At 47.6% G+C, this 24,317-nt stretch overlaps 1 protein-coding gene across 3 annotated transcripts; it reads right to left on the bottom strand.

The window, feature by feature from the left end:
* Positions 1 to 594: 594 nt before the first annotated feature.
* ZMAT5 (zinc finger matrin-type 5) lies at positions 595 to 24,240 on the bottom strand. Of its 3 annotated transcripts, none has more exons than XM_090063761.1 (6): positions 24,110 to 24,240; positions 13,075 to 13,236; positions 11,430 to 11,492; positions 11,068 to 11,148; positions 4,374 to 4,485; positions 595 to 826 (listed from the first exon to the last, which is right to left on the bottom strand). In XM_090063761.1, the coding sequence occupies exons 2-6, from the start codon at positions 13,199 to 13,201 to the stop codon at positions 697 to 699; spliced, it is 513 nt and encodes a 170-aa protein (XP_089919887.1). In that variant the 5' UTR covers positions 13,202 to 13,236; positions 24,110 to 24,240; the 3' UTR covers positions 595 to 696. The 3 variants fall into 3 exon arrangements, with proteins under 3 accessions (XP_089919887.1, XP_089919888.1, XP_089919889.1); XM_090063762.1 differs by lacking the exon at positions 24,110 to 24,240 and adding an exon at positions 23,888 to 24,100; XM_090063763.1 differs by lacking the exon at positions 4,374 to 4,485.
* Between the last annotated feature and the right edge of the window lie 77 nt (positions 24,241 to 24,317).

Raw genomic sequence — 24,317 nt, 5'->3', positions numbered from 1 at the left:
GGACCTGACTACTATCAGGCACCAATCTGCACCTGACAGGCTGGCTGCAGCTTTCCTCACAGCTAATCTAGGATCACTGTCTCTTCAAGCAGCGAGGAAGGCTGCAGCCAGAACTGCTTTCCTCAGCACATGGCTCTGTACCCACCCAGGCACTGGAGGTCTCGAATGCAGGCCCAACACGATCACATATAAAGGTTATATACTTTCTGGTTACCACCACTTTAACCAGTAAAGTTGATCTGGAATTGACTTTTATGGGGAGTTTGCCCTTCACCATCACAACTGGAGAAAAACTTGCATGGGCAGGTAGGTTTAGCGTTCTGTTGTAAAGGCCACAAGGCTGGGGCTAATGCTTATCTCCATTAGCAGGGATCTCCCAACCTCCCCTCACCTCTTTCCAAGGAAAACCCTGTGGAAATCACGGTGCATGCAGTTTGTAACCCTTGCAGACAGGAAGTGTGCTTGGGTTGTCAGTTCAGAAACAAGAAGGCAGTTTGCAGTAGGTCAGCAGAGCTAATGGAAAGTTGGAAAAAGAAGATGGTTGGGGCACCACCATATCTGACTAACTACCCCAACACAACCCAGACAAACCGCTTGGGTTGTAGACAGTTTTATTTATAAAATAGCTGCAAATATTGTACATTTCCTCCAGAGAACATTCAGCTACCCTTCCTGCATCTCTGGTCCTTGTGTCCTTCACCCCCACTGAAGGTTGGCTGGGATTGGCCAGCCTCCAGGAGGCGGGGCCTGAAGGGATGGGGGAAGGTCTTGTATTGGAGGCCAGCCAGGTGGGTACTGAAACACAGATGGTTTCTCAGGCAGAGGGCTGGCAGGGAAGGAAATAAAAACAAGCATTAGATTCAGTTTCAGCTGTGCAGAGCCATGGCGATATTCGCTGGCCATGATAGCCACCCCTTTCTCAGCACAGTTTTTCAGTGTTCACCTCCCCCACCCCAAACATTTCTCTGGCCAAGTGAGAGGCCACAGGTCATCCCTGTACAAAGGCTTCTGGGAAAGTGGGTACAAGTCTTGTTAGATCAAAGCCTGCGACTTAGAAGGTGGGGGGGGGGGGGTGTCACAGGGAACAGTTTGTTGGGGAACAGAAAAACGAGGAGAGAGTAGATGCTGGAACACTTCACAGCTACGGATGATGCGAGAAGGCAGTGTTCATCTCTGTCCACTCACAAAGGTTTGTGAGCCGAGACCAGTAAGTATGATGGAGTTTTGACAAAACCTGATGTTTCCAAAATTTATTTTGGGCCAGCTGTAATTCTGAGCTAGGTAGGCACTGCCAAAAGGGCTGAATATAAAGGAGCTCCCAAGATGCCTGTGGAAGTACCTAATCATGTTATTAGAGACAGAAGCTCTAGCTGCTTGGGGGCACTGCCTCCTTGTCTAAACGCTGCAGAACTTTTATTCATGTTCTGTGGTCTGGATCAGTGAAGGTCCTCAAGCTCAGTGCATGTGAGTAAAGAATCGCAAAAGCTTCCTAATAGGACATACCCTTTACTCCTCTCCCCCAGAGATCTACCTGGCACTGGTAGCTCAGCCACCATGCCACACAACCATGATGCTGCCCCCTGGAACACAGAGTCTCCTTCCAGTTCAAGTGTGTATCATTTCCCAAAAATGTGCTTGGGAGTGAGAGAGGCATGTTTGTGGTGCTGGGAGACAGGAGCTATCACTGAGGCACCAAACACTTGCCTGACAGGACAAAGATTTGCTCAGTTAACACTGGGCAGCTCCTTAGCCCGAACTCAAAGTGAAGTGGCCTCTCACTCTGGAGAGGATAATCAATCAGTTCGTACGTCAGGGGCCAGATTGATCCAGTGTATTGCTTTGCTCCAGAGGAGTAAAGTTTGGCCACCTAAGTCATAAATTCATGGGCAACCAGCCCCTTCTCCATTAAATTTCCCATCCTAGGAGCAAGAAATATTTGCTCTCCCACACAAGCCCCAACAGCAGCCTTGTGCTGCTTCTTGGAGACCTCTATGTCTGACCCTCATGTATCTCTTTAATTGTTAAGCCAGGACAGACCCAATCAAGTTTTACGTAATGGGATTTATCCAGCAAATCAGCACTACCTCCACTCCTTCAGAGCCCAGATGATGTGCTGAGAGCAGTTATTAATGTTCAGAGGTCTGCTATGCATGCTATCAGAGTGGACTGATCATTTGGCCTAACATTCACATTCCCTGGGTGATTTTTCTGGACTTTGCATGACATTGCTGGGAAATGCTATGTGGATGGTTTTGGCTCGTGCGGGAATGTTGCTTCCATCATATTCAGGCCTTGCCTACATTAGAAAGCTGAAGCTGGGTAAGGACACAGTTGTAGAATGCTGACTGATATACCCGATTCCTGTACTAGGAGGAGGAAAGAGAGACTGCAGCATAAGATATCTTTGTACCAATATAACTGGCTCCACATTAACTGATAGCAACACTGGTGCAATCCCAAGAAAAAAAAACCAAAACCCTCAAAAAACTACCCTGCTCCCCTGACACAGGGGACACAACACTACCAACCCAAGTGCATATACCAGGCCTGATGATCATTCTTAGATTTCCTTCTATCACTGCCTCTATCCAAAGAAAGACACAACCCACCAGGCCCAGGCAGAGAGGATTAGATTTTTCCAATCAGCCCCTCCCTTTAAATCTAGGTTAGAAGGGACTGGATGGCTGTGTATGTGTATATTAGACAAGCTAGTGGACCTTTATCCATTTCTCACAGGATGGAAGGCCATGTGAAAGTAACTCAGCTGAGAGGACTCAGGGTGGCCAAGGGCAGAGCTGCAGACACAGACACTTCAGGTTATGGCCTGAGGCACATTATCTGTGGAGGCTAGAGCTACCTGTACCATGCCTGTGTCAGTGGAGGCAAAAGTACTCAGCTTCCAAAACCTTTTCCATCACTGCTTGAGTTGCTCCTACCTCTAGCTACATTCACAACAGTCAGAGATGGGAGCAGCCCCATTGTGTCTCCTGATGTCATCTCTGCTGGTAGACAGTACCTTCTACCACTTTGTGTCATCTAAAAGGCTTCACAGAAGCAACTGGCCAGGTGAGGCAAGCATGTGGGCAGGGCTATCATTCAAGCTTATACACCCATGAAAGCACTGCTGGATGCTTCCATAGAATATCACAGAGCCAAGTGAAAGGATAGATGGAGGAAAATGACTGCTCATCCAGTACCACAAAACAGTTCTGAGTACAAACCACAGCTGAACAGACCCCTACCACACTTGGGATCACCTCTAAAGAATAGTCCCCAGCACACAGTGTAGAGCAGCAGCTTCTTGCCAGGCAAAGCAGAAAGCACAGATGTCCCAGCCAGCAGATCTCAGGGGCTGCAGGGTGTTTTGAAGCTGTTTTAGTAACGGTGAACTAAGCCAAAGGTGGGGTTTGGCTCCTGGGAAGCAGATATACTAGCAGAGCTTCCAGAGACTGAGGTGGGGTAAAAAAAAATCAGACACCTGTCACTCCCAGCCCTCTTCCCATCTGTGAGGACTGAGGAGGCAGAATGCTAGTTAGTGATGATTCCACAGAGTCTGGCAAAGCTCTGAAAGGATCCCTGAGCAGGGCGAATGTAATGGAGTAGATGCTCTCCATGGGTATCAAGGTTATCGACTGTAACCGTACACTGCTGCAGGGCTAAGAGCAGCTGAGCTGATGGGTGGAATAAATGGGAAACAGCAAGCCTAGCGATACTCCAGAAGGAAGATTGAGCCCAAACCAACGCAGGAAGGACAGAAGCATGGAGATGAGAACAAAAGGGAGATTTGGCGCCTGACCAAGTGTCATCCAATTAAGCCTGCGGCACAGTCAGGTGAGTGCAAAGACAGCAGGCACTATCAGGCTTTCAGAGAGCCGCTGGGAGGAGCTGATCCCCCTTCCTTGCAAGCACACCAAAAGGCAGGCACTGGCAGAGCTGTGCAAATAGGACAGGCAGAGGGTGGGGAAGCTGTCCTGGAGATGGGGTAACTGGGCAGTCCCTGACTGAGTGTTAATGACACTGAGCACTTCCTTGGCATTCTCCACCAAGACAACTCCAAGCACCTTCCACCAAGGAGAGAAGTTTCACTTTCTCTGCTTCAGAGAGGGAAACTGAGGCACAAAGAAAGCAAGGCCCAGATTTTCAGTTGGGCATGCAGAGACAAGTTTCTATGCTCTTCTGATGTATGCATGCAAGTATGATGCACACATCAAGTGTGCATTCACAACTCTGAAGCCTGCAACTTTCAAAGGCTCTAAGTCAGTAGCTGTGCCTCCTGATTCTGCATCCCCAGGGTCCTTCAGGACTGGGGGAGGCAAGAAAGCAAAAGAGCCCTATTCACTCTCCTCAGAAGAATGGCTTCTAGCTGCACATACCTGTTACTCTGAGCCAAGCTCAGCCTCTTTGCTCTCTTCTCTAGCCACTCCTCGATTGTACCAACTGGGACATCTGCTCCTTCCTGCTGCTGCTCCTTTGATCTCCGCTCCTCTGTTTGAGGGGAGAGAAGGCAAGAGGGGATCCATCAGAGCCAGCACTACAATCCTTTCACTCCATTTAACACACTGCTCATTACCCTTCAGCTATTTTCTTGCAGTCAATAGTTTTTCCAATGGAATTTGGCCCATGGCAGGCCCTCCTCCTCCACTGCACACCTGCCATTGGACGCTTGACTTCCCCAGGGCCAGGGCCAGGAGCACAAGCCAATTCTGATTACATGCACAGCAAGCAGAGGAGCGGGTCAGGCACCTACTGAGACAACCTGGCCCCCTCCCCACTCTGGGAGATTGGCTTTGACCTCTCCTGCAGCATTTACTGTCTGCTGGCCCAGGGCCTAGAATAGCTTCCAGAGAACTGTTCCTCTGCCTGGCAGGGAAGTAACCAGCCACCTCTGCTCCAGCTAGCTGGTTATGAAGAGGGAGTTTCTACAAGTCAGTGTGGAGCTGGCATGAGTTTCAGAGGTCCAGAGGGCACCTGTGTGAGAGGGAGAGACTAGGCTTTGAGGAAGCTTAACGAGAACACTAGCAGAGTTTGTTCTCAGGGTGGTTGCTGCTCAATGCTTTCCAATCCCAGCTGCTTACAGGACAGAGACTTGTTTGACCAGTGATTAGTCCAGGCTAACATCCTATCTGGATATACCAGTGCCAACCCAGCAGGGCCAGGAGTGGTAAAACTAAACTGGAGCTTCCATTTTGCATAGCCAAGGGGGAGATGGTAACTATGTCCCCTTCTTGCACACTATGAATGACTCATGACCCCGGTGGCTGGGGGAGACACAGTGGCAGCAGGAGCGTGGCGGCAGGAGCTGGGGAGCTCCCACAACCTGTCGGTGGCCGGTGGGGAGGCGAGTGCCAACCAAGGGTCGGCGACCATCTTCAGCCACCACTGGCAGCGTCAGAAGTGGCCAGCAGGGATTGCAGACCACCCGCAGACGCCACTGGCACTCCGGCATCAGGGTGGCGACTGCCTGCCTGCCTTTTTGTAGTGGTTGCACCGCCATGCACAGGGGGTACACCTGCACCCATGTGCACCCCCTACGCATCGCCTCTGTCGCACACCTTTAAATCTCAGAGCTGTCAGGTGCCAGTTCAGCCCCTGACTAAAAATGCAGCAACCACAGGTCTGCCCTAAATTAGTCAGGTAACAGGCCTCCCAAATCACCACAGTGCAATGGCATCCAGGCGCACACACTTCTTGCAGCCTGTCCCCTAGGTAGCAACTGTGACCTCTGACAGCCAAAGAATTCTCAGTTGTCCCAGTCAGAGTAGCTCTATGGTCCCTGTGTACCCAGATGAGGCCATGATCTAACTAATACCACAATCACATGCCTCCCCAGAAGCATATCAGACACAATCAGCAAACAAGACATTCAGAGCTATGTTAAGTCCACAATACACTTCCTTTAGAAGGAAATGCAACTACTTAAAAAACTGTATGATATTAACAAAGGAACCTCCTCACCCTCCTGGAATATTCAAATCCTTGGGAGCTGGTCACTTCTGAACAACCTTCCCTTCCCTACCCTACACCATCCAGAAATCATTCGCCCAGGGATCACCCTTCCAGGGACAGCTGCCCTGAGCCACTTTCTGCGAGGAGCCTGCTCAGCACCCAAAACATCACACGTCACACTCTTAGGGAAAATATTATACATTTCCAGACAGAGTGTGAAATTAATATCATTCGGGCAGAATGAAGGATTGCTCCATCCTAACTGTGGCAACCAATTATTCATCTGCCTGTTGAATATTAATGAGGACAGCAGAAACGTGCTACACAATGAGCAGCAGAAGATGGATAATTTGTCTTCTGGCCTTTTCACCTGGTGCTGCTGGGAGAAGCTGGCAGTGTATTTGCTGCCTCTACCACAGAGGCCTGGTTCGATCCCAAAGCATATGTGCTGCTTGGGAATCCAGAGCCAAGGACCTTCACTGCATGAAAGGCAGCTCATCAAGTCTCCTGTCCTCCTTGGATTCTCAGTTTTGAAAACCACCCAGCACTGGTCCCAAACTGGAAGGGACATGCAGAGGGTGTCTAGACTAACAGAAAGGGCACTGGAGTGGGACTTAGGAGAGCTAGGTACAATTTCCAATTCAGCTACAGTCACAAAGGAGGTCTATGGGCAAGCTGCTTAATCTCAGTTTACCTCAGTTTCTCCCCTCTGTAGATCAAGTATTGGTCCTCTGACCTTGTAGTGAGACTTGGAGGGTCATCTACCAGTGACTGCAAGGTACTTAGGACAGTGAGAACAGCCACACAAATACCTAGACACAGATTAGGCTGGGGCTTCCCTTTTACGCCACCCCATCAGTAGGGCAATGCCGGGCAGGAGAGTGCCCTACCACTCAGGCTGCTCAATATTTAGCCATGAGGGTAGCACAAACCAGGCTCAACTGTCTCAATAACACACTGCAGCTCCATTAAGACTGGGGGGGGGGGGGAAGGAACCAGTGGGCAGAACCTCACAAACCTTGGGGGTCAGACCCTGCTCTCCATAATCCCCCCTTGTGACCCCAGGGGCACTGGAAACAACTATCAATTTTACACCAATTTAAATAAACTCACTAACAATCCACTAGTCCCTCTTACTCAGCTTCCCTTTGTAAGTCCCACTCCCACCTGTGCCACTCAGAAATTATCCAAGATATCAGGGGATTCAAGATACTCCTGAGACTTTGGATGGATTTTTTTCCAGATCTCCATTTTTATTCTGAGAGCAAACTTCCTAGCCCTTCTTTCTCAATAAGTGAGCACACTGCCAGACTGCAGAAACAGCCAGACAGTGCAAGTGCCATCCTCATTCTTCTCACTGGGGTGTTTGCTTCAAAGCCTAATTACAGCCAATTAAAGACTGGCTGTAGTCAGAAAAGAGCCCCTCTAATGACACTGGAGTGGGAATCTAGATTTACCTTCTGTCTTCCCAAATGACTTCCAAAGAAAATTTGGTCCTTTAAAAAAAAAAAAAAAAAAAAAAAAGTTTTACATGTATCAAGCACCAGGCTTGCAAACCCTGATGCCCAAAAGAGAGAGCCAGGCTGAGGTCTTTTGGAATCTTGTATCTTCACGTGTTACAAAGAAATATGGGCCAGAACCAACCTCTCAGAGCATCCCAGACCACCAGGCAAGCTCTGGGTCTGAACTCTGCTGTTAAGAATCCCTCTCTGAGCAGAAAGACTTTTCCATCAGAACTTGTCCCACATACTGCAGATGAAGCATAAGGTTAGAAGCAAAGCCAGGCAGTGTTCAGTGAACCTGCTGCATTCCTATCTAAAGAGAAATGGATGATGACTTACTCTCATCATGGTGGTATTGGCTGTCTGGGTTTAATGAGAGGGACTGGTTTGTGTCGATACTATAAGCAAACTGACTCAGAGCAGCAAGGAACCAATAAGTTTGAGCAAGAAGATGCCAATTTTACAGTGACTTCTCCTGACACGACCATATTTAAAATGACAATGTAAGTGTCTTGCTGATGATGAATGATGCAGCAGGTCCAGCCAGCTAATGCCTTGGTGCTGTATAACTGGGAATACTACTCCCCTCCCTAGTCATGGAGGAAACTATTGTGACTGTAAATGCACATTTGAGTGGCAGCGGCAAAGTGGCTTAAACCAGCTGGTCCTGATTCCAAAGCTACTATAATGAATGGTGTGGCAAATTTCCCACTTGCCTACAAAACGTAATGCACACACACAAGACACCCACTACAATTAACATATTCAGATTTTTAAAATATCCCCTTTAATTCTAGCACCATGTATCATTACTTGGTGAAACCTGCTGCCATGTGATTATTGAAGCTAAGTGGGTAACTGGATTCAACAATCACTCATACATAAGCCAAACACTAACAAGGCTTAGGAGAAAACTTCCCCTAGGGGCAGCTTTATCCATATTGCCAGGTTTTGCACATTTTTTGAAGCACAGGGCCCTGGCCACTACAGAAGACAAAAGCCTAGACAAGATGGAACATGGGTCCATTCCAGCCTGGCATGTTGCTATGCCCCATATATAGCCTAGCTAAGGAGAGCAGAGCTAGGCAGCTCCAAGATTGTTTTTATCACACTGGGGGCAAAGAATAATCACATGCAACAACTGCAGTTTCTGTATTTGTCACACAGACTGGAAAATGCTGTGGAGCTTTTTGCTTCTCTCATACCTTGCTCAGTGCCTTACAGGCAGGCCGCTTCATGCTGTGACCCAGCCAAAAAGCAGAGCTAGGACTGTACCCCACTGGAAGCAGGGAATGACTCCATAAGCAGCATACTGAGTCAGGATCACTGATCCATCCAATCCCATATCACATCTCTGGCAGTGTCTCACAGTGCTGAAGTACCAAGGCTGTGTTCTAATAGACAGCTAAAACTCTTTACAGAGGCTTCTTGGACCAACTGTTCCTGAGGGAGCCATCTAACTCCCCAAGTGACTAACACAGCTTGTCTCATTTCATGCCACCACAAGAGGCACTCCCAAATCTTGGCCAAGTTTCACGGGTCATGGAAGGTACCGTGTATATCTAGCTAAGCACTGTTTATTCCTTCTAGAGCTCTGCAGTGAGTGAGGGGGTAGGGTTAACCTGATTTTCACCCGTGTGTCTAAAATTGTGTCCCCCCATTCTGAAGCCCAGCTACAGATTATGCCTCTGATGTCCTGACTCCTGCATGATGACTGCATGCTGGGTATCTTCTGCCTAGTGATCCTATCCATGTTACTGACCCCCATTTCCCTGCCTCTCTTCCCTTCACAACCTTAAAAACATCTCCATCAAGTCCCTTCAGCCCTGCTGAGGCTCAGTGACCCTGGATTTTGAGCCCTGACTGTGGTGCACACTCTTGCTTATGCAAGTGGCCTGTACTCTCCTAAGGATTCCTGCTGATGACAATGGAACTCCTCTGCCCTGCACTCAGACTGCACTGCTCCCTTCAGTGCATGTGTGGAGGTCTCAGAGCCCAGCTTCAGTGTATGAGTGGAGCCCAGTCATCTAGGCTAGATGCTCTGTGAACAGGAACCTTAGAATCTTAATGAAGACTTCATACTTATAAGGCAAAAGGAGTTCTGCAGGACCTAGCTCTCTTGCAGGCCAATTTCCCCCCCTCAACAGCCAACCTATTTGACACAAAATCACTGCCAATAACAAGAGTAACCAGGAAACATGTTTACCAGGGTCTGGAACAACAAGCCAGATTCCTGCCCATGCCTCAACTCCACTGTGAAGAATGCTTGGTCCTACTATAAACAACCTGAAATGGCAGAAGTTGTACAAGTCCTACCAAACACCATGACCTCCTTACCAGCCCCAGGGGAATCCAGCGCCCAGGGCTGTGCACCTAAAAGGACACTGATAGGCCCTGATCAGGCAGGCAGGAGCAGAGGAAATAGGCAACAGGATGGCAAGATAGGTATTTCCTTTCCAAGGAGGGTGGCGGTGGCAGCAGAGACGGCTGGAGTGTTCCATCTCCCATGTGGCCCAACTGGAAGGATTTGTATTGACTGCCAGCTTTGTTCAGCTATCGATCTGCAGAGAAGCCTCAGGCACTCGCAGACTGACTCAGCAACAGCAAAGCCTCAGACAGCTTAGTGGTGTTTCACTCTGTGCTGCTCCTTTGAATCCATAGCAGCTTCCTTTCTCTCAAACAGATCCCAACAATAGATCAAGGTCCTGAAACATATACCCCCATTTTAACATTCTCTCTCTCCCTCTGCTTTTCTGAATGCTTATAACTGTACAAGCAACATTCAGCATCAGTTGGAAGCATAGGGAAATGACCCATTTTGAAGAGGTCCCTGATGTTGGACCCCTGGGTTCTCTTAACCCCAGGAAGAGATCTAACCATCCTCCCTTTCCTTTCTGACTAGATGGGAAGAGTCCTACACTTTCTGTTCACAAATGATCACAGTATGGATGAAAACCACTGCCTCCCTCACAGGCAAACAAGGAGAGCAGCCCACATGCATGCAAACCTCAGCCCCATCCCAAACTCCGTTACCCCAGAAGGGAGAAACCCTGGATCATTTCTGAAGCCAGGACCCTGTGCACTCTTCATAGGGTGACCCAGCTGGCCAAAGGCAAAGCTGGCACAGGGACCAGAGAAACGGTGCTCCTGTAATTGTATAAGACAATGTTAGGGAAAACTCATGTGAAAGTATGAGTTTGGGGGATGTGATGTATTGGTGCCCCCTGCTGGCAACAACTCATTATATAGCTACCTAAAAAACCCGGGGGACACAGATAACCCAGTCCATGTTGTAGCTCTGAACAGTAACATACAGCAACTGTATTCCTTAGGTCTTCACCTGTACAAGGAGATCAAAAGCAGGATCCACACAGAAGATTACTGCATGTACACTACTGCTAAAGCTCAGATGGTAAAAAGGAAAAAAGGGGAGGGAGCGAGCTGGCAGGATCCACACTCCTTTTGCTGCACAGCCATTCTATGGAGACAACCTTGTACATTGATTACCACTATACAATTGATCCTGAGCACCTCCTTATGTCCCACCACACTCTGCAGCCAGCATTCACATTCTCTCTGAGACATCAATAAGTATTTTCTTGTTTCTGTCTCCACTCACCATGCACCTGTGCACTCAGTCTCTCCAGGTCCATCTCGGTCATGTGGGAGAATCTACAGTTGGATCCAAAATCGCACTGGCCTGGAAGGAGAGCCAAACACAGCTATATCAGAACAGCAGGCACTGTGCATGGGGCAAGTTTTCCCCTATGCACTGGGGCACACAAACCCACTTTCATCCTCCATGTATAAATACACATATGAGGACATATATGTATGTCCACCAGCTCTACAGTACCATTTGCTAGGTGCACAGAAGTCAGGGCTCCCCCAAAGCAGCACTGAGCTGGCTGGCAAAGGGATTTGCTAAACTAGAACATCCTAGTTATTACTGCATGGAAAGTCACCAGACAAAGGACTAACCTGTTTGTAGAAATTTCCTGCAGGGCTTTTTGCTCTGCTCCTCCTGCAGAATAGCAGCAGCATCTGAGGGAAAATAAGAAACTGGGAAGATTAGTGCCATCTCACCCCAAAAACCACATGCCTGCCAGCCCACTGGTGAAAGGCCATTTTGAACAAGAGATACTGTGTCACTCCAAGATAGTACACAGGGCAGCTGCTTTGTGAGTGGCCATTACACACAAGAGGTGTGAGCATAGCCAAGGAGAGCTTGGTGGACTATCGAAACCAGTGACTGATGTATTCCTCATTTGCAGTCCTTGCTTTTGGTCTTCACTAGCTGTGGAAAAATCAGCTTGCTTTCTTTCTGCTTTGCATTTCTTTCCCAGCCAGGCAACAGAAATCAAGTGTGGGACCAAAACAACGAGTCTCTGCAATGTTCCTGTATGGGAGAGTCAGCTCAGCTCAGTGGCATCTGGGGCTGTTCAACAGTTCTGAAAGCCAGACCCCCTGGATCTCTTGTCAAGGGTCCACTGCATAAAACTAAAAATGGGGGCCTTAATTTCTACCAAGATTTTTTCCTAAAGAAAACTAGGAGGGAATAGACACCAAGTTCAGGGTGGAGGAGGCAACTCCCATAGCTTTCAGTGGAAGTTGTACCAGTTAATGTTGGGTACCATTAGGAACTGCAGTCTCTTCCTAGCCAAGGGGAAGGTGAATGCTGTGAATCAGTACAGGTCATGGGATACAACGGCATAAAGAGAGCCTAAAACTGAATGAACATGCAGCTTGCCCTACCCACCATTAACCCCTTCTGGGGAGGAATCATCAGTCTGTCAGCAGCAGAGTCACCTACATTTCCACAGACCAAACCTTGTTCCCACTGATGGCCCTTCAGGGCTGTCCTGTGCCAATTTCAGCCAGAAAAGCTCTTTGCCCACCCAAGCCAGACAAACTCCTGGCCAAGAGAAGTATCCTGAATGTCTCAAAAACACTAGGTCTTCTCCTGGACTAGAGCAAAGTCACCTGTCCAACTCTCTGAGCTCACAGCTCCATAAGCCCCTGAATTCTCTTCCTTTCCCACCTCCTCCATGACTGAGGTTGGCCTAGCTCCATCCCTGCAATGTTCCTGGTGGTCACTTCTGCCTTGACCGCTCTCCTGCTGGAAACCCTATCCTGGCAATCACACCCTAGAGTTCTCAATCCCTGCCCTGTGCAGGTAGTGTTTTACATTCTCACACATACAGCTGCACTCCTCTACGCTGTTCTCTCCAGTATCCCCTGCCTTCCCAGTCAAAATATAGTTCAAAATAGCCCTCCTGGTCTTCAAAAGCTGCTTAATCCCCTCCTAGAACTTGCTCTCTTGGTTTTTCTAATGCTTTCTTTGCAGCTCCTACCACCTGTAATTGCTCTCCTGGTTCTTTCCAGCTCACTTCAAATCACAAACTGACATCTATGATTCCCTCCTCCCACCCCAAGCACATGGTGCTTGTGCCTCTGGAATAATCTGGCAGTCCTACAATCAAGTCAGAATTGCTCCTTGTGACAAAATGGTACAAATGGTACCCTACACAGATGACCAGTGTTGATCCAGACTCATTTATCCCTGCTACTCTCCCACCCATGACCCACCTGCCTGTGGAGGTTTCGCACAACTGGCAGCACCCACCTCGGAACAGATCATACCACACTTTCTTGGCTCGCAGGTGCTGTACCCCATTCAGGTGTTTCTTCCTGTTGTGCAGGTTGTCTTGAAAGGACCGGTCACAGTAATCGCAGAAGTACCTTTTACCCATTTATCCATCAGCAGATGCATCCACGTCACTGTTCCCTGCAAGACAGCACCAGACAAAGCCCGAGTTCCCTGCAGTGCCCACTCTCAGCAGTAGGCAAGCACACTCCAGTGATTCACAGGTGTACAGCTCTGGCAGCCAATGGATAGTATCTTGAATCCTTTCAAGCTCAGTTGGGAGGATGGGGGTGGACAGAGAGGAAGGGGTGAGACCAGCTAATTTATACTATTGCCTGACAACACTGAGTCTGCTGGATCCTGCTCTACATTGCCCTGTGGGAGAAAAGGCTTCAATTTATATCCAGCCTCTTACTCCACAAAACGGGAGTAGTCCAGAATTTGCCTGTTGTTTCTTGACTGGGAGTCCAGATCATCCAAAGCAGGGATATCAGACAACTCCACAACCTGCACAGGAAGGGAATGGAGACCCTGTGTTTTTGCTAATGAAGATATCCCTGCCAAGGTGCACAAGGGGGAGGAAGGCAGTCCAAGAACAACTGTTTTAGATGACAAAGGGCTGGTATTGCTCAATCCTGCATGCATCTATTGAGAGCTTAGTATTGCTTTACAAATGCTAACTGCAATGACAGAATTGCTTTGTCCTTACCCTTTCTTCCACCCTCCATGCCACCAACCTACTCTTCTTCAATGGATTCCTCTCCTCCTACTTCAAAATAAATACAGGAAGGATGTGCCCCTTCATTCCCCTGGACACTGCTCTGACAGTGAATAAAGTTGGACAAGCTCATGGTTAAGTGAGAAAAGCATCTTTGTTGGTGGGATTCTAAGAAACCATCAGAAGCAGTCAGGCATCACCCTGCTCTGTCCCTTCACATACTCTGCTACAGAAGAAATGCCTGCTGTGGGAAGGGGCATGTCCCTAGCCTTGAGATTTTGTGCTGAGGAGCAGCCCACAGCCAGCCCTTAGAAGAATCAAAATATGAGGACAGTCCTTGGGTGTCTGCTTTACATCTGGGTACACATTAGCACCAGGGGCAGCCCTAAATTGTGGGGGTGAAAAGGTGGCTTGCAGTTTCACATGTGCCTCTCTCCAGGTCCCCTGTGCTGTATTTTATGCTGCTTACAAAACCTTGGCCCCTGGCTGCAGAAAATTCCCTCTCTTGGAGTATAAAGGATGCCTTATAAAGGCTAAAGATGATACATAAACTCTGAAAGTGACAATATAGATAGATACATAAACTCTGAAAGTGACAATATAGATAGATACATAAACTCTGAAAGTGACAATATAGTTTTGAACAACTTGACAGTGAAGTCTGCAAAAAATAGCGTGAAAACCACCACAAGCAATCAAGACTTATAAATAAGATACACAACATTCTTAGATTCATAGATTGTAAGGGGCTGGAAGGGACCTCACAAGATCATTAGGTCCAGCCCCTCTGCACTAGGCAGGAAAGATAACTGAGGTCAGGTGACCCCAGCAAGGTGACCATCCAGTCTCCTCTTGAAGACTACCAGGGTAGGCGATTGCACCACCTCTGGAGGGAGTTTATTTCACAATCTGGACACCCTAATTGTGAAGAAGGCTTTCCTAGTGTTAAGCCTAAAATGGTCTTCAAGGAGTCTGTGGCCATTACTCCTGGTTTTCCCCAAGGGTGCCCTGGTGAACAGTTGTTTGCCGAGCCCCTCATGTACGCTCCTGATGTAGCAGTAAGCTGCTACCAAGTCCCCTCTCAGTCTTTTTTTTTTAGGCTGAAGAGGCCCAAGTCCCTCAGCCTTTCCTCGTATGGCTTGCCTTGCAAGTCTCTGATCATATGGGTGGCTCTTTTCTGGACTCTCAAGCTTTTCCACATCCTTGTTGAAGTGCAGCACCCAGAACTGGACACAGTACTCCAGCTGCAGTCTCACTAGTGCTAAGTAAAGCGGAAGAATCACTTCCCTGATTTTGCTTGAGATGCATCAATTGATGCATGCCAGAGTATTGTTCGCCCTGCTGGCTGTAGCATCACACTGACGGTTCATATTCATACTGAGATCTATTATTACCCCAAGGTCCCTTTTAGTCATGGTGCTAGTCAGTTTGGCACCACTGAGCCTGTAAGCATGTGAGGGGTGTTCATCCCCAGGTGGAGCACTTTACACTTTTCAATATTGAACATAATCTGGTTCTGATCTCCCCAACTTGCCAGCCTGTCTAGGTCGGCCTGTACATCCAGCCTATTTTTGAGCATAACCATGCTCCCCCATAACTTGGTGATGTCCGCGAACTTCGTCAGTCAGCTCTTCACCCCCACATCCAAATCACTGATAAAGATGCTGAAAAGCACTGGACCAAGCACAGACCTCTGAGGGACATCGCTAGCCACGTCTCGCCAGGGTGACACAGTTCTATTCATTAGAACTCTCTGCGTCCTACCCCACAGCCAGCTTCCTACGCACCCGTCTCACAGTTAAGCCCACAATCCTCCAATTTTCTCATGAGAACATCGTAGGATACCAGATCAAAAGCTTTTGGAAGTCGAGGTATACAAAGTCAACCTCCTCTCTCTTATCCAGGTGGCAAGTTACCTGGTCATAGATGAAATTGGTAAAATAAGACCTGCCCACACAGACTCCTTGATTAATCTTTCCAGGATTTTCCCTGGGATAGAAGTTAGATTAATTCTAAGCTTCCCAGGTCCTCTCTCCTCCCCTTCTTGAAAATGGGCACAACATTGGCCCTCTTCCAGTCTTCAGGGAACCTTCCCCGAGTGCCACGAGTTTTGGAAGAGTTTCGCCAGAGGTCCCGTAATGATGTTGGCCAGCTGATAAGGCCCATTCTGAACCTCATCTAGTATGATTTTCCCCTTAAAAATACCCTTAAATATACCCTTAAAATACCGAAGCAAAGTAGTCATTCAGGAGTTGTTTTCTTCTGCATGTCAGTAAGCAGCTGTTCCCCGCCCCCCCTCCCCGAGTTGTTAAGCAGTGACCCCATACTTCCATTTGTTTTCATCCTGTTCCCTACATTTCTAAAGGACTTCTTATTGTCCTTGATTTCCACTGCTAGTTTAAATTCAGTCTTTGGCTTAGCTTTTCTAATCTGCTCCCTACAAGTGCAGGCCATTGTTGTATAGTCCCCTTCTTGGGGACTGTCCCAAGCTTCTATTGGTTGTATGCCTCTTTCTTCTTTTTCAAGAGGACCGTGATATCCCAATTAAGCCAAGAGGGCTTACCAGCCCTCCTGCTACCTTTCCTCCGCATAGGAATAGACTTCTTTTGGGACTCAAGCATCATGTCCTTGAGGAACAACCACTCTTCGTGTACTCCTTTCACCTTTGTTCCTTGGTCCTGTAGTGCTTCCTCTATTGCCCTGAGCCTATTGAAATTTGCTTTTTTGAAATCCAAAACTTTAACCTTGCTAGCTGATTTGCCCACCTTGTGATGGATAGTGAACATGATGGTTTCATGGTCGCTGTCACCCAGGCTACCCACTATATTCAAGTCACTCACCAGATTGTCTCCTTTGGCCAAGACCAAATCTAGGAGAGTGCATTACCTCTGGTTGGCCCGTGCACTTCTTGAACCAGGTACAGCTCTTCAGGAAGCAATGCAACTGATCCAAATTAGCCAAGTGTTCCTCCCAAGAGATGTCTGGGTAATTGAAGTCACCCATGATGACTATGTCGTGTGCGTGTGCAGCCTCTGCCAGTTTTCAAGAGAACTCCAGATTGAGCTCCTCCCCCTGGTTTGGTGGTCTGTTGTATACACCTACAGTTAGGTCTCTCTCAGCATGGCCCCCCCCCCCGCTTTCCAACCAGTATTTTGACCCAGAGGGTTGAGCCATTCTTCTTTGGAGCCAATGTCAGCCTCCAAGGAGGTGTACTGGTCCCTCACATAGAGAGCTACATCTCCACCTTTCTTCCCTTATTGGTCCCTTCTGTGCAGGGTGTAGCCTGCATGGAATGAATCATTCCATCCAGGAAGAGTACACACTAACTGCAGGTTCTTCCTCAGCCTGATATAGGCTTTTTAAACCTGAAAGTTTGCTAAAAAAAAAAAATTTCCAACTATTTAGGTGGTCTAATAAAAAAATATCAGATTTACCCAAAGAACCTTGTCTGCCTATGTCGTTAGACCAACATGGCTACAACCTACACCCCTGACTTATACATAAAACACACTCAGAATCACTCAGAGCCTCCCTGGAGGTTCTCGAGGGTCAAGAGGAATAACAGCAGCAACAGGAGATCCCTCCAAGAGAAGGTTGGAGCTAGAAAAGAAGCTGTCAAGACTTTTGTGTTAGCCAGCCATCCTGGTGCCTGGTGGAGGGGAATCTTAGTTTCAGAGTCAAGACTGGAAATCTACCAACCTCTAACACCATGAGAAAGGAGAACAGAAACTGTTTTGTTTGTTTCCAATGCAGTGTGTACAGCAAGATCCCTGGAAGTCTGCATGAGCCAAGACACAGATACAAGGGAGTGGGAATCACATACTTTGAAACTCACACCTTAAAGGCAATGTGTTTGGAGAAATTAAATTTAAAATGCCTTTATTTTAAGCAAGTTTCTTTGTTCTCTGGGTGTGTGATGGGAGGTAAAATACTTGGTTGATAAGAATACCCTGATCAGGGCCAGTCATTCTTACCCCCTCTCTCCAAATGCTACTGAAATGCAAACTGTATTAGCCCTGGAGAAATCTGGCTCCTGCTAGTAAGGTACTAATAGTATTGGAGGAACTTGAGTTTCAGTTGTGGGGTGTTCCTGAGCTCAGCAGGACTGAAACTTGAAGTTTTGTTCCTGCAGCCCTGAAAGATCCAACCAACCCTCATGTCATCAGAAATTTTCCAGATTTCCACCATTCTCCTTGATCAACTAGACTTTCTGTAGCCAACTATGGAAACCAGCATTTTGTGCATCTTTGCCACCAGCTGGCTGTTGGAATCTGCATGGGAAAGTTCTCACGGCTTTTTCCAAAGTCAAGGTCCATTGCAGGGTGGTGATAGTTGAGTTTACACTTCCAAATTCCACTGAAGGTTGATTCCATGGATACGCCAGAACCTGACATTAATAGAAAATCTGGCTTGTAGTCACTGGCCTCTGCACTCCCATTTCCACAGAAACAGCTGTCAGATCACAGATAGTGAGCCTGATTCTGTAATGGCTCCAAACATAAGATCTCCATGGGGCTCAATGGAAATTCTGTAGGCAAAAAAAGAGCAGCAGTACCCTTTGGAATGTGAATTTAAGCCCTTTCTTTCCCCTTTTTTTCATTATTCTGATCTCTGTAACTGCAAAAGCTCATTCAAAAAAATAAACAACAACAGAAAAAAAAAAGCGAGAACTCCTGTATGTTTCAGGAAATGTTATTTTCCAATAACTAACTATAGATTCTACGTTCTTTGTGATGCTGATTCCCAAATTCAAGCTACGGGAAAAGAACATAATAAAAATCTATTAGATGGACATCATATATTTCTGGGTGTCTTGTTTTGTCTTCCTAAAGATTGGAACTACAATATTATCTATTTACTTATTTTAAGTCAATTGCCAGGGTTGTTTGTTTGAGCGTAAACAAACATCCACAGTGCCTGTGGCATGTAATCTTCCAAACTGAGCTAGTGGATGGGAATAAAAAAATGTTTCTAGTCAGTTTGCAAGTCACACTAACAAACACATTTTTTGAGTGAAATATGGGCAGAAAATAAATTGTATTATTTTGGGTTAAAGATTCCCTCAGTTTTCATAATCTTGGTTGTTAAGAAAACAAGTAGATGCATCTGCTTAATACGTATTTCTAAATATTTTATATTGATTTAAAATCTCTCTCTCTTGCACATTTAGTTTGTTATTCACCGCTAAATCCGTATCAGCAGATCCTCAGCTTGTGTGGTACCAACACCAATTTCAAAGGTTTTTCTACAAGCATAAAGGTTCCTTTGCACAGGTCCAACTGTGAAATCAGGGTTTCATTTCATCACCTTTGCCTTTTACCCCATTATAAAAAAGCAACATGTTTTCACTTAAAAAAAAAGTTTGGAGCAACAGTTTATATGCCATAAATCCAGTGGTTTGGGGCTTTCTAAGTGGACATTTGTTGATTTTTCTTACAGCTGGCAATCCAAAGAGAGAAAAGAAACCGGTCCAGAAGACGGCATATGCCTGACTTGTTTTTGTCTGGGTGTAACTGTTTTTTGTACTGGACCCTGAAAATTGCTTTGTGGCCTCTCTCTCAATTTCCTGCTTCCTCATAACCCCCGGCTCAGGGCCATTTCAACCACCTTGGGTATCTAGGCAGATGTAAAGTTAATTAAAGCCAAGGATCAAGCTTATGATACCCAGCTGCCTGTTTAAATGTGATCAGATCTCTATGGTAACAGGCAAAACCAGCTGAATCTGCCAACTTCTCTTCATAATGAGAAATGGGCAGATTCCAACTGCATTTACACCAGTGTAATCAGGAGTAACTCCACCAAATTCAGGATTTATCTGGCATTACCAGCAGAATTAGGATCAGAATGAAATTCCATGGGAATAATTTACCAACTTATTAGAAAGATTTGCCTTAGAAGAAATATCAGGCAGTTATGTTTTAAAAACAATAGCTGAGCTTTTCAAAGCAACTGAAGAGATTCTGACACTTTCCATTATAATTAAATGGAACATGGGTGTCTGCAGAACCTAGGAAACTTTCCAGTCTCAATGTGTATCTGAGTCCTCAGTTCACTCAAAAAGCCCACACTGATTTCAAGGATAACCATACACAAAAGGGGGAAAAAAAACCCCACACAACAGTCTATACAGCCAGAGCATGCTGGTTCTATTTCTGGATTGCCAACATGAGCAAAATAGAAAGTGAGTGTCAGTTTAAAATGTACTTTAATAAGATTAGCTACTTTTAAAACAGAAATCCTGGTGAAGGGACAGTTTAAATTTAAGATTTATTTTGGTTTCACGTACCCTTTCATAACCTTTTGTATGTTGAAATGTACATCTGTCCCACTGGCATTTAAATTGTTCACACTACTATGTGTTTGCCTCTCCTGTTAAAAATAACCAGTTTGACATAAAAGAACAGAAGGCAAGTAGGAACTCCTACTCTAACTATATTACAAACCAAGCAGTCTTACCTGCTTCCTGCTACTTTTGAAGTGAATGGCAGAACTTCCACCTATACTTAACACAGAAGCAAAACTGGACTGTAAATATCACTTTTTGTGATTCCACCAGGAGCTCTTGCTCTCTAATGAGATCTGCTTTCACCCTCATGGCAGATCATTAAAAATGGACATGCGTACATAAAGGAGTGAAAAAACAGCAAGAAATATAGAAAGCTAACCAAGTAACCTGCCCCCCGCCCCTTCACACAGCACTGTTCCAAAGCAATATGTCACTCTAGCACTTTACCCATCACAACCCAGTGGTGTTGTTATGGTATTTGTAGTTAATGTTCATTCTAAAATTTTGAGACCAAGGATTCCTCAGAGAGAACCTGACAAATTGGAGGACTGGATCAAAAGAAATCTCATGAGTTCAGTAAGGACAAGTGCAAAAGTCTTGCACTTACAACAGAACAATCCCATGCATCAGTACAGGCTGGAGACTGACTAGCTAAGCAGCAGCTCTGCAGAAAAGGACCTGGGGGTTACAATCGACAACAGGCTGAATATGAGCCAACAGTGTGCCCTTGTTGTGAAGAAAGCTAACAGCATACTGGGCTGCAATAGTAGGAGCATTGCCAGCAGATCAAGGGAAGTGATTCTTCCCCTCTACTCAGCACTGGTGAGACCACATCTGGAGTACTGTGTCCAGTTTTGTGGGGCCCACTGCAGAAAGGATGTGAGCAAATTGGAGTCCAGCAGAGAGCAATGAAAATGGTTAGAAGGCTGGGGGCACAGGAGTCATGAGGAAAGACTGAGGGAACTGGGTTGATCCCAGCCTCTGGCACGGATCTTTGAGAACTCTTGGTGCTCTGGTGTAGTGCCCAAAGACTGGAAGAAGGCCAATGTGGTGCCTATCTTCAAGAAAGGGAGGAAAGTAGATCCAGCTAAGTATAGGCTCATCAGCCTGATTTCTATCCTGGGGAAGATCTTAGAAAAGTTTATTAAAGAGGCCAAACTTAATGGACTGGCCGACACCAACATCCTAAGAGATAGCCAGCATTGGTTTGTTGTGGGTAGGTCTTGCTTGACCAATCTCATTTCCTTCTACGACCAGGTGACCTATCACCTGGACAAAGGAGAAGAGATTGATGTCATATATCTTGACTTCAAAAAAGCCTTCGATCTGGTATCCCATGATCACCTCTTGGCAAAACTGGCCAGTTGTGGCCTTGGGTCCACCACGATCCGCTGGCTGGGAAATTGGCTCCGTGGTCGGACCCAGAGGGTGGTAATTGGCGGAAGTCAATCATCATGGTGGCCTGTGACCAGTGGGGTCCCTCAAGGCTCTGTCCTTGGACCCATATTGTTCAACATCTTCATTAATGATGTGGACATTGGAGTCAGAAGCGGACTGGCCAAGTTCACCAATGACACCAACCTCTGGGGCAAAGCATCCACACCAGAAGACAGAAGGGTGATCCAGGCTGACCTAGATAGGCTCATAAAATGGGCAGACAAGAACCTGATGGTGTTTAATGCCAAAAAATGCAAGGTTCTCCACCTTGGGAGGAAAAACCTGCAGCATCCTTATAGGCTCAGCAGTGCTACACTGGGTAGCACTACAGAAGAAAGAGACTTGGGGGTCATCATTGACCACAAGATGAACATGAGCCTTCAATGTGATGCTCCGGCTAGTAAAGCAACTAAAACGCTGGCTTGCATCCATAGATGCTTCTCAAGCAAATCCCAGGATGTCCTTCTCCCCTTGTACTCGGCCTTGGTGAGGCCACAGCTGGAGTACTGCATCCAGTTTTGGGCTCCACAATTCAAAAAGGATGTGGAGAAGCTTGACAGAGTCCAGAGAAGAGCTACATGCATGATCAGAGGTCAGCAAAGCAGACCTTACAATGACAGGCTGAGATCTACGAGGCTCTTTAGCCTAGAAAAGCACAGGCTAAGGGGTTATCTGATGGCCACCTATAAATGTATCGGGGTGACCACCAGCATCTGGGGGAACATTTGTTCACCAGAGCGCCCCAAGGGATGAGGAGGTTGAACGGTCATAAACTACTGCAAGACTGTTTCAGGCTGGACACAAGGAAGAATTTCTTTACAGTCCAAGCCCCCAAGGTCTGGAACAGCCTGCCATCGGAGGTGGTTCAAGCACCTACATTGAACACCTTCAAGAGTAAATTGGATGTTTATCTTGCTTATCCCATGACCCCAGCTGACTTCCTGCCCTTTGGGCAGGGGGCTGGACTCGATGATCTTCCCAGGTCCCTTCCAGCCCTAACATCTGTGAAATCTATGAAAGTCTATGATTTAGTCTGAAGAAGAGAAGACCAAGGGCAGATTTACGAGTAGCCTTCAACTACCTGAGTGGTGGTTCCAAAGAGGATGCAGCTGGACTGTTCTCAGTGGTGGCAAATGAGAGGACAAGGAGCAATGATCTCAAGATGCAGCAAAGGAAGTTTAAATTAGATATTAAGAAATATTCTCTCACGAGGAAGGTAGTAAGCACTGGAACAGATTACCCAGAGAGGTGGGGGAATCTCCATCCCTGAAGGTTTTCAAGACCCGGCTAGACAAAGCCTTGGCTGGGATGATCTAGTTGGGGATGATCCTGCTTTAAGTAGGGAGTTGGACTAGATAACCTCCTGAGGTCCCTTCCAACGCTCATTTTCCATGATTCTATTATTCTTTGTAAATATGTCAATAAGCATGAAAATGTATTGCATAAATATATTTATAGGACAACCGATTTTTTAAAATATTATTTTATAAATACTTTGAGAGCTACAATATTTTCTATACAAAGATAAGCCAAACATTTCACAATTGGATCATGATCTTGGATTCTTCTATTTTAGAAAAGCCAGTTCAGGACACCTTTGCCTGGACATCCAATCTACTTCCAGCTTCAATCGACTTCCAGTTTTAGCTGGAGGTGATCCCTAGCAAAATGAGCAGTGCGTGATGACAGCACAAGTACCAAGCATTCACTTACAGAGGACTCAAGAACAGCAGCTGCTTAAACCCCACCGACAACAGCTGGCCTGGCCCAGACCTTGCTACCCAAGGACCAGACCCTAGCTCAGGGATGGGCAAAATAAGGCCTGCAGGAGGGACTTGGTCTGGCCCACAGCAGGTCCCTGGGTCCCATCCGAACTATTCAAGACACTGTCTGGCCCACGGTGTGTCTCGCCGCTTGCAGGTGCGCAGCAGGGCTGGGGCAGCTCCATGCCCAGACTCCATTTCTGGGCAGCCCCAGCAGCGGCAGGACACACAGGCAGCAGATTACAGCTGTGCCCTGCCAGACCACGCTGTCACCACCACAAGATCCCTGCCCTGGAGCAGCTCCCCACTCTGCCAGGCCCCATCTCCACGGAAGCCCCGACCCTGCGCGGTCATGGCGCAGCGCTGCTGGGGGTCCCGCGGAAGCCAGCCACAGCCATGCAGGCAGGGGCTGCCAGGAGATGGAGCCGGGCTGCTGGCCGGGTCTGCGAGCACACTTTGCCTGCCCCTGCCATAGAGGAAGCTCCGGGCTGAATCCACATCACCTTCCCTTTGGGTTTGGGGTGCTGCAAGCTACGCGGGTCCGAGCCCCACTGAACGGGCTCGTCCTTCGGTTGCAGAAATACCCACCTAGCCTCAAGCCGCTAAGGGGCTGCGCTGGCAGGTGCTAGCACGTGGCTTCGGCCAGCGGGGGCGGGGCGAGCTCGCCCTGTAGCAGCGGGGCCCGGGGCAGGAAGACGGAACCCCGGGTGGGAAACAGCCGCAGGGAGGGGCGGGGAGCGGGGGACTCTGCAGGTCCCAGCACGCAACGCTGTGCCTCAGGCCGGGCCCGCGCACCGAGGGACCGCTCACCTCCCCGGGACCGCCGGCGCCGCGTCCTTTCGGAAGCTCCCGCCAGGGCCAGCAGGGAGAGACTGCACTTCCCAGAAGGCTCCGCGCCACAGGCCCAGGGGCAGGCAGTGCGGTGTGGTGCATGCTGGGGGAAGCCGAGCGCCTGTGGCTCATGCGACGGCCTGCGTGACGTGACGTCACGACTGTAAGTCCCACTGTGCCTCGCGGC

Source organism: Crocodylus siamensis, chromosome 9 (genome assembly GCF_052110815.1).
Source record: "Crocodylus siamensis isolate JL-2025a chromosome 9, ASM5211081v1, whole genome shotgun sequence".
NCBI classification, from domain to species: Eukaryota; Metazoa; Chordata; order Crocodylia; family Crocodylidae; genus Crocodylus; species Crocodylus siamensis.
This window is presented reverse-complemented; position numbering and strand designations above follow the sequence as displayed.